The 12,206-nt window shown below is 43.6% G+C and overlaps 1 protein-coding gene across 3 annotated transcripts in view; it reads right to left on the bottom strand.

Moving 5' to 3' along the window:
- Positions 1-2,465: 2,465 nt before the first annotated feature.
- The window catches only part of radil (Ras association and DIL domains), a 23,950-nt gene continuing 14,209 nt past the window's right edge, over positions 2,466-12,206 (bottom strand). For 2 of the 3 annotated variants that reach the window (XM_076728480.1, XM_076728482.1), the window contains 7 exons: positions 9,646-9,818; positions 9,262-9,412; positions 7,750-7,976; positions 6,845-7,184; positions 5,577-5,716; positions 5,011-5,150; positions 2,466-4,792 (listed from right to left, as the gene is read on the bottom strand). In XM_076728480.1, the coding sequence (XP_076584595.1) occupies positions 4,693-4,792; positions 5,011-5,150; positions 5,577-5,716; positions 6,845-7,184; positions 7,750-7,976; positions 9,262-9,412; positions 9,646-9,818 (1,271 nt within the window). In that variant the 3' untranslated portion in view covers positions 2,466-4,692. The remainder of the gene's footprint in view (positions 4,793-5,010; positions 5,151-5,576; positions 5,717-6,844; positions 7,185-7,749; positions 7,977-9,261; positions 9,413-9,645; positions 9,819-12,206) is intronic. The other variant, XM_076728481.1, reaches the window with a different exon arrangement.

Here is a 12,206-nt window from a genome sequence, read left to right as displayed (position 1 = left end):
AACACTTTGTAAAACTGTTTGTTTACAAATGATTGAAATCTGTTTTTATTTACGTTTGGCACAGCGTCCTTTAAGCTTATGACAGCATTATGCATATGAAAATCATTTCAGCACTACTTTTACCACGTGAATGTTGTATAATATCTCAAATACGACCTTTCCACTCTCAGGCCAAAGAACTCACCTCTCCTGCACTTCTGATTAGAGTCACTGCCTGATTTAAAACCACGGAAAGTGTGTTCAGAGACTTGAAATGGCCGGCATTAACATAAGAAACTGTGATGATCAGAGTTGATGTATTAGTTTCACAGTCGTGGACAGGAAGTGAGAGGACTTGGCTGCATGTGCTCAGACCAGGTTGACAGGGACTGGGAGACTGTTAAGAATATGATTGTATTCTTTTAAGGCAATCCTTAAAGTGAAAACGGGTTGTCTTTCTTATGGTTTGTTCACACAGAAAGCAAAGCAAATTTTTCATGCGAGTTGAAAATATTCAGCTTGAGGACAGTCTCAGGCGTGTTGCCTGTGTCAGACAGGGTTGTGTGGGAGGACAGGCCGAGCGGAGGGACAGAGCTGCTGCTCGTCGGGGGGTTCTAGAGGAGCATCTGGTGATGTAAACGCCCGGACTCAGGCCGGATTTTCCTCCAATCCTGAGCCGTTAACCGACGGGAGGAGAGCTCAGTGTTTAGTTTTTAAACTTCTGGGATTAAAAAGTGGATTTATCTTCACTCTTGCGTCTCAACCCCTCTGCAGCAGCGAGCCGCCAAGGTGCCGACCTCCGCTGTCGGGTTACAATGTCCTGTAATTAGTCTGTATTCATTCATGTTGAGTGCTGACCGGAGGGGAAGCAAAGAGAGGACCGGGACAAAAGAAGAGAGACTGGAGGGACAGAACAGAAAGAACCAGAGTCTCTGGTGGGTAGGGCTGCACGATTTATCATTTCAGCAGTCTGAAAATCTATTTTTTCATATCGCAGTATGTAATGCTGAAAAGAAATACTGCAATGCTCTCCATCCCCCAACCCCCACTGTCGGGAACCCCTAATGGTGAGTTCCACACATCCCGAGTGCCTGCTGTTGCTTGCTGTCTTATGGCTTATGTACAATAAGGTACTCTGGCTGTTTGGGGCAAATAAACACAAATGATCCTGCTGTCAAACGTGCAAGAGTAACGCAGGGTGAAAACTGGCTTTCTGTGTGAACACACCATGAGAAAAGGAAGACGTTAACATTGAGGCCTAGACCAGAACGCGAGGCGTCTCTTCTTGCCTTCTCTGTAAAGCACAAAGACGAGGATATTATTTTGGAAGAAGAGACGGGAGCAAATCCAGGAATAACAAACCAGGGCTGAGCAGCTCTTGCTTCACTTCAGCTCAGTTTGTCAGCGTGAAGCTCCTCAGATTCAGGGTGATCTGGGTGATTGGAGCAGAGAAGGGCAAAAAAGAGGCAACTATTTGGAGTTGATTGAAGTGGAGCTAACCTAATGTAGACAAATTGATTGTTTTAATTTTTTTTCCTTGTTTCAGTAGTTGGTAAAAGGAGAAATGCAACAGCCTGTGCGTACAGTTTTGTTTGTCTTAGCACAGAAAAGCATTATTGTAATAATCCTTAAAGCCTTAAATATTTCAACTTTTTTTTTGTCATTTATTTTAACCTTTAGACAGCTTTACCTTTTTAGATTGTTAACACGGCGCTTCTTTAACAGCACACGATCGGCAACACTACAATGGTGACGTTTTATCAGGGGAAGGGCGGGACCAACACGTGACCACAGACTTCAACTGCTCTCGTCTTTTTTCTCTCTTTCTCTATGGTACTTTTGAAATCTTTTCTACTCTTGACTCCCCACTCTTTTGCTTTCAGTTTCTCAGAAACGCATAATTTTTTGTTTCTTTTCCTCCCAGTCTACCTCTCTCCCTCTCCCCCGTGAGCAGTCTCTGTCTTTGCTGTCTCTACAGAGGCATCAAGCTGTCGGCAATTCCTGCCACAGACACTGCCTTAATTAGATATTCTCCAGCACTTTCTCCCCCTTTCTCTTCTCATTCTCACTCTGCCTTTAGCTTTTCCGAACGGCTCCGCACGGGCCTCACTTTTAGCTGGCAATCAGGCACAATTTGCGCAAGGTTTCAGTGATTGTTGTTGCACATTAGAAAAAAACAAACAAAAAAATATGCGTAATGATTGTATGCTGCTCTATCTGCTAAATGACAAAGCTATTTAGAAGGTATTTTTTTCTTATTTTGGAAAAAAGAAAAAATATTTTGCTATGTGTAAAAACAGCTGTCATCAATACGTAAACATTCTGGAAATAGAGAAGTATATGTATTTTTAAATGTTCCTGTTTTTGTGATTTGTTAAAAATGTGTAGCACAAATTAAAATTCCTCATTGACTCAAGAATTTCACTGTCGTCTCTTATGTGAGCAGGTGTGTCAGCCGTTTGGTGTATCAATGCAGCATCCAACAATGTATCCAACAACCTTTATTCTTAAGTACCATCGTTTTTAAGAGTATAAATAATGATCAGAGGAGAGCAGACATGCATGAGACCAGTGTCAGACAAACCTTAAAATGTACAGAAATAAAATGTTACTGCAAAGAAATGCCCAGAATCAAAAGTGGAGAGGGAACCAAAGCTGATGGGGAGAAAAGGAAACAACGTTGTGTAAATAGATTAAAATAACCAGCACCGTAACAATAACAGGAAAACACCAACAACTGTCAACAGTCACACCCTTTTGGTCATTCTCACTAGTTTCTCAAATACTGCATGTGGGTTTCTTTTTTTAATATGCTTCCAAATTCAGTCTTTTTGGGGGTTTTGACCTTTGGCCTGACGGAACAAGCTGGGCTCCAGGAAACACTACAAGCAGTTGTCCTGCAGTCCTTCACCTCCTCGTGTCACAGCCTTTTCTCGTGTTCGGTGAACATCTCGAGCTGCAGCTGTGCAGCGTTGTCTTCATTCACTGCTCACAGGCTGGCACAGGGTCGCTGATCCAGATCCCAGGGGGCTCTACAGAGCTGAGGTCAGAACTGAAGGCCGAGCAGCATCAAGCTGACTGCGCGTGGCTTTTTGTTTTCTGTAATGACCCAGTCTTTGAGTGAAGGACTTCAGAAAAAGTGCCCTGTTATTGTTCTAGCTGGACCTCATTTTCTCCTGTTCTATCTGGTGTGCAGCCATGCAGACAGGTTTGGTTTTGCTCTAGATTTTTAGATATACCACTGAGATTTCTGTTGTTTTCTGCTCACAGCAGTAAAAAAGTTGTTTTAAAAAAATCATCAGCGACATCTTTTTCCAGGAAAAAATGTCTGTTACTCTGGATAATCCACAAAGAAAGGATCCTTATAAAAACCTAAGCGAAGGCAGAGATTATCCAGAGCAACAGGGACGCTCTGTCTGGAGAGACAACTGCTGTCAGTGAACAACTCACCAACAGGTGACATTCACCTCTGCAGAAGTCTGAAATCTCAGACCAAAAACACAACTGTCCACTGTGGCCACATTCCACGAGATGTCACTTGTAGTAATTTGGGTTTAGTTACCTTTTCACCACAAAATCGAGCAGTGTGAACAGAAATAAGCATCTCTGCAGCACACAAGGTATACTTCTGTTCATGGGACTGAAACAAATAAATAATTTAGAAAAATTCACAACCCGTACCTGTATTTCCTTCTGTTCCATCAATGGGTTTCAGTAATATCTCAGAAAAAATGACTGAGGAGTTCCCCGAATGCAGTTTCTCTTTTGAACGTTCAAACAATGTGTTAAATATTTACAAACAACTATTTACACCTCTTAACCAGATAAATACAGCACATATTCACATTAGAAATGTGGTTTATACACACAGGGAGCAGAAACTCTGCAGTGAAGCATGTCGTCTTGGTGAATCACGTGCACATCCCCTGTGCATGAGGGCTCATCCACATCCAGCGGAGGTAAAGTCCAGTGATGAGGTTTGATGCGAAATGGGAGAGTTCGGCTGTACGAGTACGAGTTTGCTTCCTCTGCTCTTTCACCCGCTCTCCAGTACAAAAGTCAACATTCATACCCAACCGTTTAGTCCGTTGAGCAGACGGTGATGGTGCTTTGGGAGCTGGTTTATAAAACACTCTAAAAGCAGCGCCAGACATCCAGTGTTCACCGAGGCTGTCTCCACTAGGATTGAAAAGTACATTTTCAGTCCCTTTGTCTGACAGCTGGGCAGCTATTTCACCATACCCATGTCTGATAATATCATACAAATGACTGTAAAAACAGGTGGAAAAAGTCCGATGTGCACACATGCTCCGAAGGCTGACAGGAGAGAAATAAAACCTTATAATCTACTGTGCTTTAAACCACATCAGACCGCAGACTGGCTGCTTAGACCTCGCCCACCTCAAACGCTGATTAATTAGGCAACTTTCCTCGCAGCGTATTCCTTTGATGTCGTAGTGGGTTACAAATTCTGTCTGTCACACAAACCCAGTAAGAGTCAGCGTGAGGGAAGCGGGTCTGGCAGCTGTGGAGTGGAGTCCTGGAGTGTTATCTCCAGTTTGATTGCTTGGCTTTGTGCTGTGCTGACGCTCGTTTTTCACATTCACATTTCATGCCGCGTATGTATGCGTGGAGTGCGTGTTTGTGTGTACCCTGTTCATCGGCGCACACATCCGTCTTGCTCGTCGTCTCGCTGTCCTGCCTCAGAGGCGGTCAGCAGGAGGAGGCACTGATCTTCTCGGACACGTCGGGGTCGGACTTGGCTACCAGGAAACGTAGGCGACCTCCTCCCAGACGAATCAGATCCACCGCGCTGCGAGGAGCACAGCAGAGAGAGAAAGACAGGAGTCCAGTTACATGAAGCTCAGCAAAAACACTGAGGATGAAGGAGCGTCACAGTCTGGGCTCACTTCAATCAATCCAACTGATCAATTGACTTAATAGCACGGTTAACACTGTGGGAGGACTGCTCACTCTGTCAGTCACTAATGTCAGTATCACTAACTCGTATCACTGGAACATTGTCTGTACCTCTGGTAGTCTGCTCCTATCAGACTGGTCCCATTCACAGCCAGGATGCGATCTCCGATCCTCAGTCTGCCGTCGGAGGCAGCAGGTCCATCAGGGATCAGAGTCCGGATGTAAATGCCTGGAGCGTTGAGAGGAGTGTGCTGCAGGAGGGACATGTGTGACAGTGTGTACAGTATGTATGTGAGATGTTAAACATTTCTGGTTTTTGGTGCTCATGCGTACCAGTTTCGTGCACCCCTGTCTATGTGTATGTGTACAGTTTCTCGGTATGTATTATGTGATGTTTGAGTACACTCTTGAGAACATTCATAGGAAATTGAATGAAGGTGTCATTGCAAAAATAAATCCGGTTTGGTCATCACATCAGCATCACTAATTATATTCATGAACTGTCATTTCCAAAATAGTCCCATCGTATCAGTCTATATCAATATCAAGGCAAAGGGTTTTGTGTTTTTGTGTTGTAGTAAAGCCCCAGAATCACAAAGACAAAGACACAGTGCTCGAAACTGGACTGACCGCTAAGATCAAATGTAAAATCTGCTTTCAAGCTTCTGTCTACTCACCAGGCCGTCTATGAGTCCCATGCCCAGTCCGTAGGGTCCCTTGTCCAGTTCCACTACAAACACCACACACAAGTCATCAGGAAGGGGAGGGGCGCCAGGGGAGGATACAGGGAAAGGAAACTCACACCCACTAATACACCCTGCAGAGGACACGGACACCCAAAAACACACACACACACACACATACACAGAAACACACACAGGGTCTCGCTATGGGTCGGACACACACAGATACGAGACGCATGCAACAATGCAGCTACAGAAGTAATCTGACACACAAACGTGCTTCTGACAGACAGCCTGCAGACGTCACACTCAGTCCACCATGAAGACGGCACAGGAGGAGAGATCGAGCTAACGAGAGGCACAGAGCTGACCCACGATCAACACAGAGACCTTCATCCTTCATCAGCAAGGATGATGGACGCTGTGTAACAATGAAGACAGCAACTCCCATGATCCCACACTATTTGGTGACGTCATCAAACTACATCCTTTGTTATTGTTTTACTGTTTAACGTTAATCCCGATTATTTAAATCCGTTAATAAAAACAGTTTTGTGCAGTTGTTATTTACACACATCCTGTAAGTGTCTCCTGCTATCATTTTTCAATTTAATTCATTCCAGTGGGAATTTGATCGTGATGCTCACAGCTTTATCTTCATGATAGCATGCATGTGCTGCATACTGTGCAGCACTGGTATTTATGCAGTCTTCATACTGTATATTGTGTACTGATAATACATGTGTGTAGGAAATACAAAACACTGAAAAGAAATGAATTATTAAGCAGAAGGCCATGATGTGACCGATCAACACTGAATACACTTTAATTCAAATACAATGCAGTGTTTCCACAGTGAAGCCTGGCCTCAAGTTACCTGACATAAAAACATGTTCTGCTGCAGTGCAAAATACAGATTTGAAATGTGGGGAAAAGGTGGCACTGGTACCATATCAGCACCCAGCAGGGGCAGATTCCCTGAGCTGAGGTATCTCTAATGCTGCGCATGATGAACAGCAAGGTTGAAAAATTAAAACTGCACAGTTGGGGTGGACAAAATAAGAAAAACACCACACAATATATGATTTAATACAATGGCCCAACACAGAAAAATCCTACTTGTGTGACTCATACAATGTTCGGTCTGTCTGAGGTGTTGATTACACCACACAGTGGTGACTTTTTAATGCCAGACCAGATTCCATTACAGTGTTCATGTGTTGCTGTTATTTTGTCCACCCCCTGTATATTGTTCAGCCTACCCTCCAGTCCGTTGGCGATGAGTCCGTTGGTCTTTTTACATTCTGCCACCGTTCTGCCGGTGCAGCCGTTAGTCTGGGTGTTTGGGCCTACGATCGGCCCTCCTCCTCCTCCTCCTCCTCCTCCTTCTGGGTACAGCGGGGTGTTGGGAGGGGTCAGGAGGCAGGACGGGTCTGGATTTGCTGCTCGAGGGTGGTGGATGGTGCCGTTCCTTCTGAGACTGTGTGTGTGTGATTGGCCTGGCGGTCTGTCCCGTCCTCTCTCCTCTCCTGTCTCTGCCGTCACCTCGTCCCCAGGACCCCCAGAGCGGGGGCTGCTGTGGGCTGGAGGCAACAACTCCCTCTGTGTCGGGATTGGACAGAAAGACTTGAGAAGACCGTATGAGGTGTAAAGTGAGGATGCAGTGATTAGAAAATGGAAGGAAAATGAATGTTCCTGCTGTCGTTGGCCTATGAAAAGTGTTCTGATGCAGTGCACAAACAGTGTTGCTCCTCGATAACAACCAATTAAAGAGTAAGATTAAGGAGTTGCATGATTATCTTAAAGACAGATTTACCATTGGACATATTTGTGAATGTATATGTGCTTCTGTGTGCGCGTGTATGTGTGCATTTGAGGGTGCATTAACACTCAGGATTATGGTCTAGTCAGCCGTTCCCACTAATTAGACAGCCTAAAGACTAATCAGATTAACCATGATTTAACCATGTCTAGGTTTCTGTGAGGGAGTGTGTGTATGTGTGTGCGGGTTGGCTGGAGTAGAGGGTTTTTTGTCTTTCATTTATGGGATTATGAGGAACTCCTCAACAACCACAGCTGCTGAGGCACATGGCCTGGATTACTTCTAGGTGTGTGCATTTGACAGTGTGTGTGTGTGTGTGTGTGTGTGTGTGTGAGTCTTTCTGACCTGAACATCGGGCCAGTCAGCTGTGTTGGTTCCGTTGGAGTGTGTGTGCACGCCGGGAGTGTTGCCGTGTGTTTGCGTCTTGGTGCGCAGCCCCCACAGGTAGTGGCGGACGTAGAGCAGCTGTCTGTAGATGCTGTCTTCTACGCACTCGCCGTCCAGGTCCACTCTGAAGCCGGCGCTGGGCAGCACTATGGGAGGGTGGTTCTCAAAGCTCTCCAGGAGGTCCACTGAACACACACACACACACACACACACACACACACACACACACACACTGATGTTAACTCATCTATACGCATGCACAACATTAAAGGCCTGATCCAGGATTGCTGCTCCATCGGCCTCTCACTCTTTCTGGTTTGCAGCTTTCACACCCAAAACTCCATGAGGACAAAAATTCTCTACAGGATAGCAAGTTAAAGCTAACTAGGGCTGCTAGTTAATGTAAAGTTTGTGACATTAAATTTGAGAAAACACCACTTTTCTCAAATTTAATGTCCCAAACTTCTCTATAAAAGGCATCTGAACCCCTCATCCAGGCCTCTGATCACTCTTTGCCATGAGTGCATCACAATTATACATGATAATGATCTATCGTATATGCTGAAATGAGCGTCTGACACTGGTTATGTGGAGGACACATGGAGAAGCCAATTCCAACAGTTTTAAGTACAGCAGCGTTCAGACGGTCAGAAACCAAACTAGGTTCATTGTCAACTGTTGAGGAAACTCGGTCGATACAGAAATAAGAGAGCGAGTTCACAAAGATATTAATCAGCAGGGTTTTTTTCTTACGTCCTATTTACTGTAAATGTGATATCCTGAATGATGCAAACCAGGACACTGTGCAGGTAAACATATTGATCCTGTATTTGATCTCTGATCATCACAAACAGCAAAATCCCTTCAAAATGTAAACTAATCAAATGTCCATGTGTCATTCATTTGAAACTGTCGTCAATAACATCCTCCAGGAAGAAGCTGCTCTACAGCCCTTTTAGCATTAAGCTGCATTCACGTGGATTCAGGCAGATGCTAGATGACGAAAGACAACCTGATGTGACTCCCTCACACAAAGAGAAAGGGTTTTATTTATAAACGAGGCATACACCAGTTGCACCAAGTTCACTGTCAAAATTGGAAATGAATGTGTGTGAATGTGAAATGAATCTAAATATATGTCATTCCATTCTTTTTCTCACCAAAGCAACAAATCATCAGGCCTATTTACCACCTGCCTGAATGCATGTGAATGCAGCATTAGACAGACGACCTTCAGCTTGAATATCCCGTCCACACATTTAAAGGAATTTAAGAACACTTTGCTTTGAATAATAACTTGTATCTGATATGATATGAAACATCAGTAATTATAAGGAAAAGACATTTCTGAGCCTTTAAACATGTCAGTACGTACAGGCTACAGCATCACGCTGAGCTCAACACGAGGGCTTTATGTGGCTGTGATCTGCTCAATTCTAAATAAACTCACCCATAAATTCACACCTGTACCTGTTCTGTATATGTACGCCTCGTCCTCACTGCTGGGTTGCCATGTTGGTACGGGGCCTATCTCTGCTGTGAGCTGGTACTGGGTTAGGATCCGGTGCAGCTGGACCGGCTTCAGAGTCGGATGCTCACTGGACAAAGCTCGCCAGCTCAACTGCACGCAGAGAAGAAGCAGAGGAGAAAATAAGAAGAGGAGAAATGAAACAGAAATCCTGGGAGGTTCTCTTTAACACAGCCAGGCAGCCACAGGAGGTGAGATGCCGTGTTATCAAGACGTTATCAATCAACAGCTGATCAGAGTGACTTGCCCCATGAACAACAGCTCTGTTGTCTTCTTGTTGAACGTGTGTGTGTGTGTGTGTGTGTGTGTGTGTGTGTGTGTGGTACCTGTGTGAGCTGTTGTGGGGGTGTGGCCAGTATGGATACAGTGCTGTTGAGCTTGGTGAAGAATTTGTCGGCCAGATGTCCCAGACCGGACCTGCTCGCCCACTCCATGACCATCCGCAAACACGCCTGAATCTGCAGCACCTTGGAGCGCTGGAACCAACCCCGAGATGGACCTGCCCGCACACACACACGCACACACCAAAGTGAGCGTTTGGCAATTTCATCAGAGACACTGCAGTACATTTCTTGGGCGTGTGTGTTCCTGAGAGAAAGCAGTGTGTGTCTATGCATGTGTGAATTGTACGACAATGTTTTTTTTGTTTTTCCAATAAGTTGATATTGAAGTCAACGAAACAATAGCAACAGCCACCAGCCGCCTGCTGCTTGCAGAATACAAATCGACTGGTGCAGAGGCGCTCAGCTGACTGGGTTTGTGTTTTACTGCATTCTTCACTCTGTGTAATCCTGTCTTTCTCTGTCACATCGAAGGACTGAAAGGAAGTTTTGTGGCAAGTTAAGCAGGCGATAACTTTAAATCTAGCATTTGTCAAGCTGGCATCCCATAGATTTTCAAGCTGTCGTTCCATTACCTCACTGCAGCTATAATTCCTATTTAAGCTTTCTGAAATGCCCCCCAATGTGAGCGCAGGCTCTGCTGGGGTTTGGCTCAAACAATGACAAACAACTGGGCTCGAGCTGGGTATCATTTGAGGCTTTTCAAAGCTAGTGATACCCGAGTTTCTGTGCAGATGACAAAGCAATACTATTTTTGACACCTTCATTTTTTTCTAATCAGAGATTATGCACAAAAAATAACCTCATACTAAAGAAGAGATGCACTCACACAGTAGACACAAACACTAAGAAATACAGTTAATACAAATTCCAAATACAAACTGAAGCATTCAATGAGCCCACATTTTAATTATATACCTAAAACTACGCAAAATGAACACACTTCCCACTCAACCACCAAATCCACACAATAACGGTCATTGACTTTGTGTAGGGCTGCAACAAACCATTATTTTCAATATCGATGAATCTGACAAGTATTTTCTAAGTTAATTGATTAATCGTTTGGTGCTTAAAATGACAGAAAATACAGAAAAATGTCTGTACAATCTCATAGAACTGAAGGTGACATGATCAATCTGCTTGTTTGTCGTAAAACCAAAGATATTCAGGTTTATATCAGATATACAGAAGATGAGAACAGCCATGTTTGCAATTATTTTCTATTGTCTTATGGTTACAATGACCAAATTATTGAGATAACACAGCTTGTTTTCTCGTGATAACAAGTTCATTGATTTCAGTGTCTCGAGAAAACAAAATGCAGATTTTGAGATAATGAGATTTTTTTATCCCAACAGAACGACTTTTTTCAAAATCATGAGGTAATTATGGCAAACTCAACAGTGAGCGTCTGCTTCATTTGATCACACCTGATTTTAGCCTTCAAGGTCATTACTGTTCAGCATTGAATCCTCCCCGAGTCACACTTTGTTTTGCGAGATGGCAAAATATTTAACTTGTGATCTCAAATGATGGCATTAAAAAAAAAAAAAAAAAAACATAATTGCAAGCGTGGCCTTTCTCTGCTTTCATACACATAAAGCAAAGCAGCATAATTGTCTCATTTGAGACGCTAGGACAAGAGAATATTTGGTATTTTTACTTAAAAACTTCCTTAAATGAAAACTGTTGCTTTGAGAAGTATAATCTATTTTTACAAGATAATCAAAACCATTTTTCAATGAACAGAAGAAGCCAAGGTGTTCAAATGTTAAATGAGGAAATTAACATGCATAAAAAAGTCTAAAACTGACAAGATATTATTGACGTGAATGTCTGAGACAAACAACCATTATTAGCACAACAAAAGACAATCATTACAATCAGGAGAATAAATAAACAAAATTATAAATCTGATCAGATGATCAATGGCAGTTTTTGGCACTGGACAGTTTATAATACTTGGAGATGAAGACAATTTGGGTCGATACCAAAAACTAAACATGTCTCCACAAAATCTCTCTTTACAAGTGAGACATGACAGGAAGCTTCAGGCAGACAAACTGGCAGCACTGAGAGCAGAGAGCGCACACATGCACATACACACAAACACACCCCTTCAAATATTCTGCCATATGTTTTGGATGCGCGCGCGCGCACACACACACACACACACACACACACACACACACACACACACACACACACACACACACACACACCCCTCTGTAATAGGCTTATGTCTAGGCGTACAGTAATCTATGTGTAAGGCATCAAAAACAGACGAAACATCACTTAACATCTTAACAACGGTCTCATAATGCTTCACAGCAGCTGGTTTGCAGACACACACTCACCTTTAAATGCAGCAAAGCCATCGTGCACTCTCAAGCAAACAGCCCCAACAACAAAGAGCTACCCACTCTCATGTGTTTGCAGGGTGAAAGATGTCGCACACACACACAATCATACAAATCCATGATGAAGCAGAGCGTCTGCACAGCATTACATCTTAATCTGGAATTCTTCCTGAACTGTCATCA

Source organism: Chaetodon auriga, chromosome 4, assembly GCF_051107435.1.
Source record: "Chaetodon auriga isolate fChaAug3 chromosome 4, fChaAug3.hap1, whole genome shotgun sequence".
Lineage (NCBI taxonomy): Eukaryota > Metazoa > Chordata > Actinopteri > Chaetodontiformes > Chaetodontidae > Chaetodon > Chaetodon auriga.
Note: the sequence above shows the minus strand (reverse complement) of the source record. Positions and strands in the feature narration are given on the sequence as shown.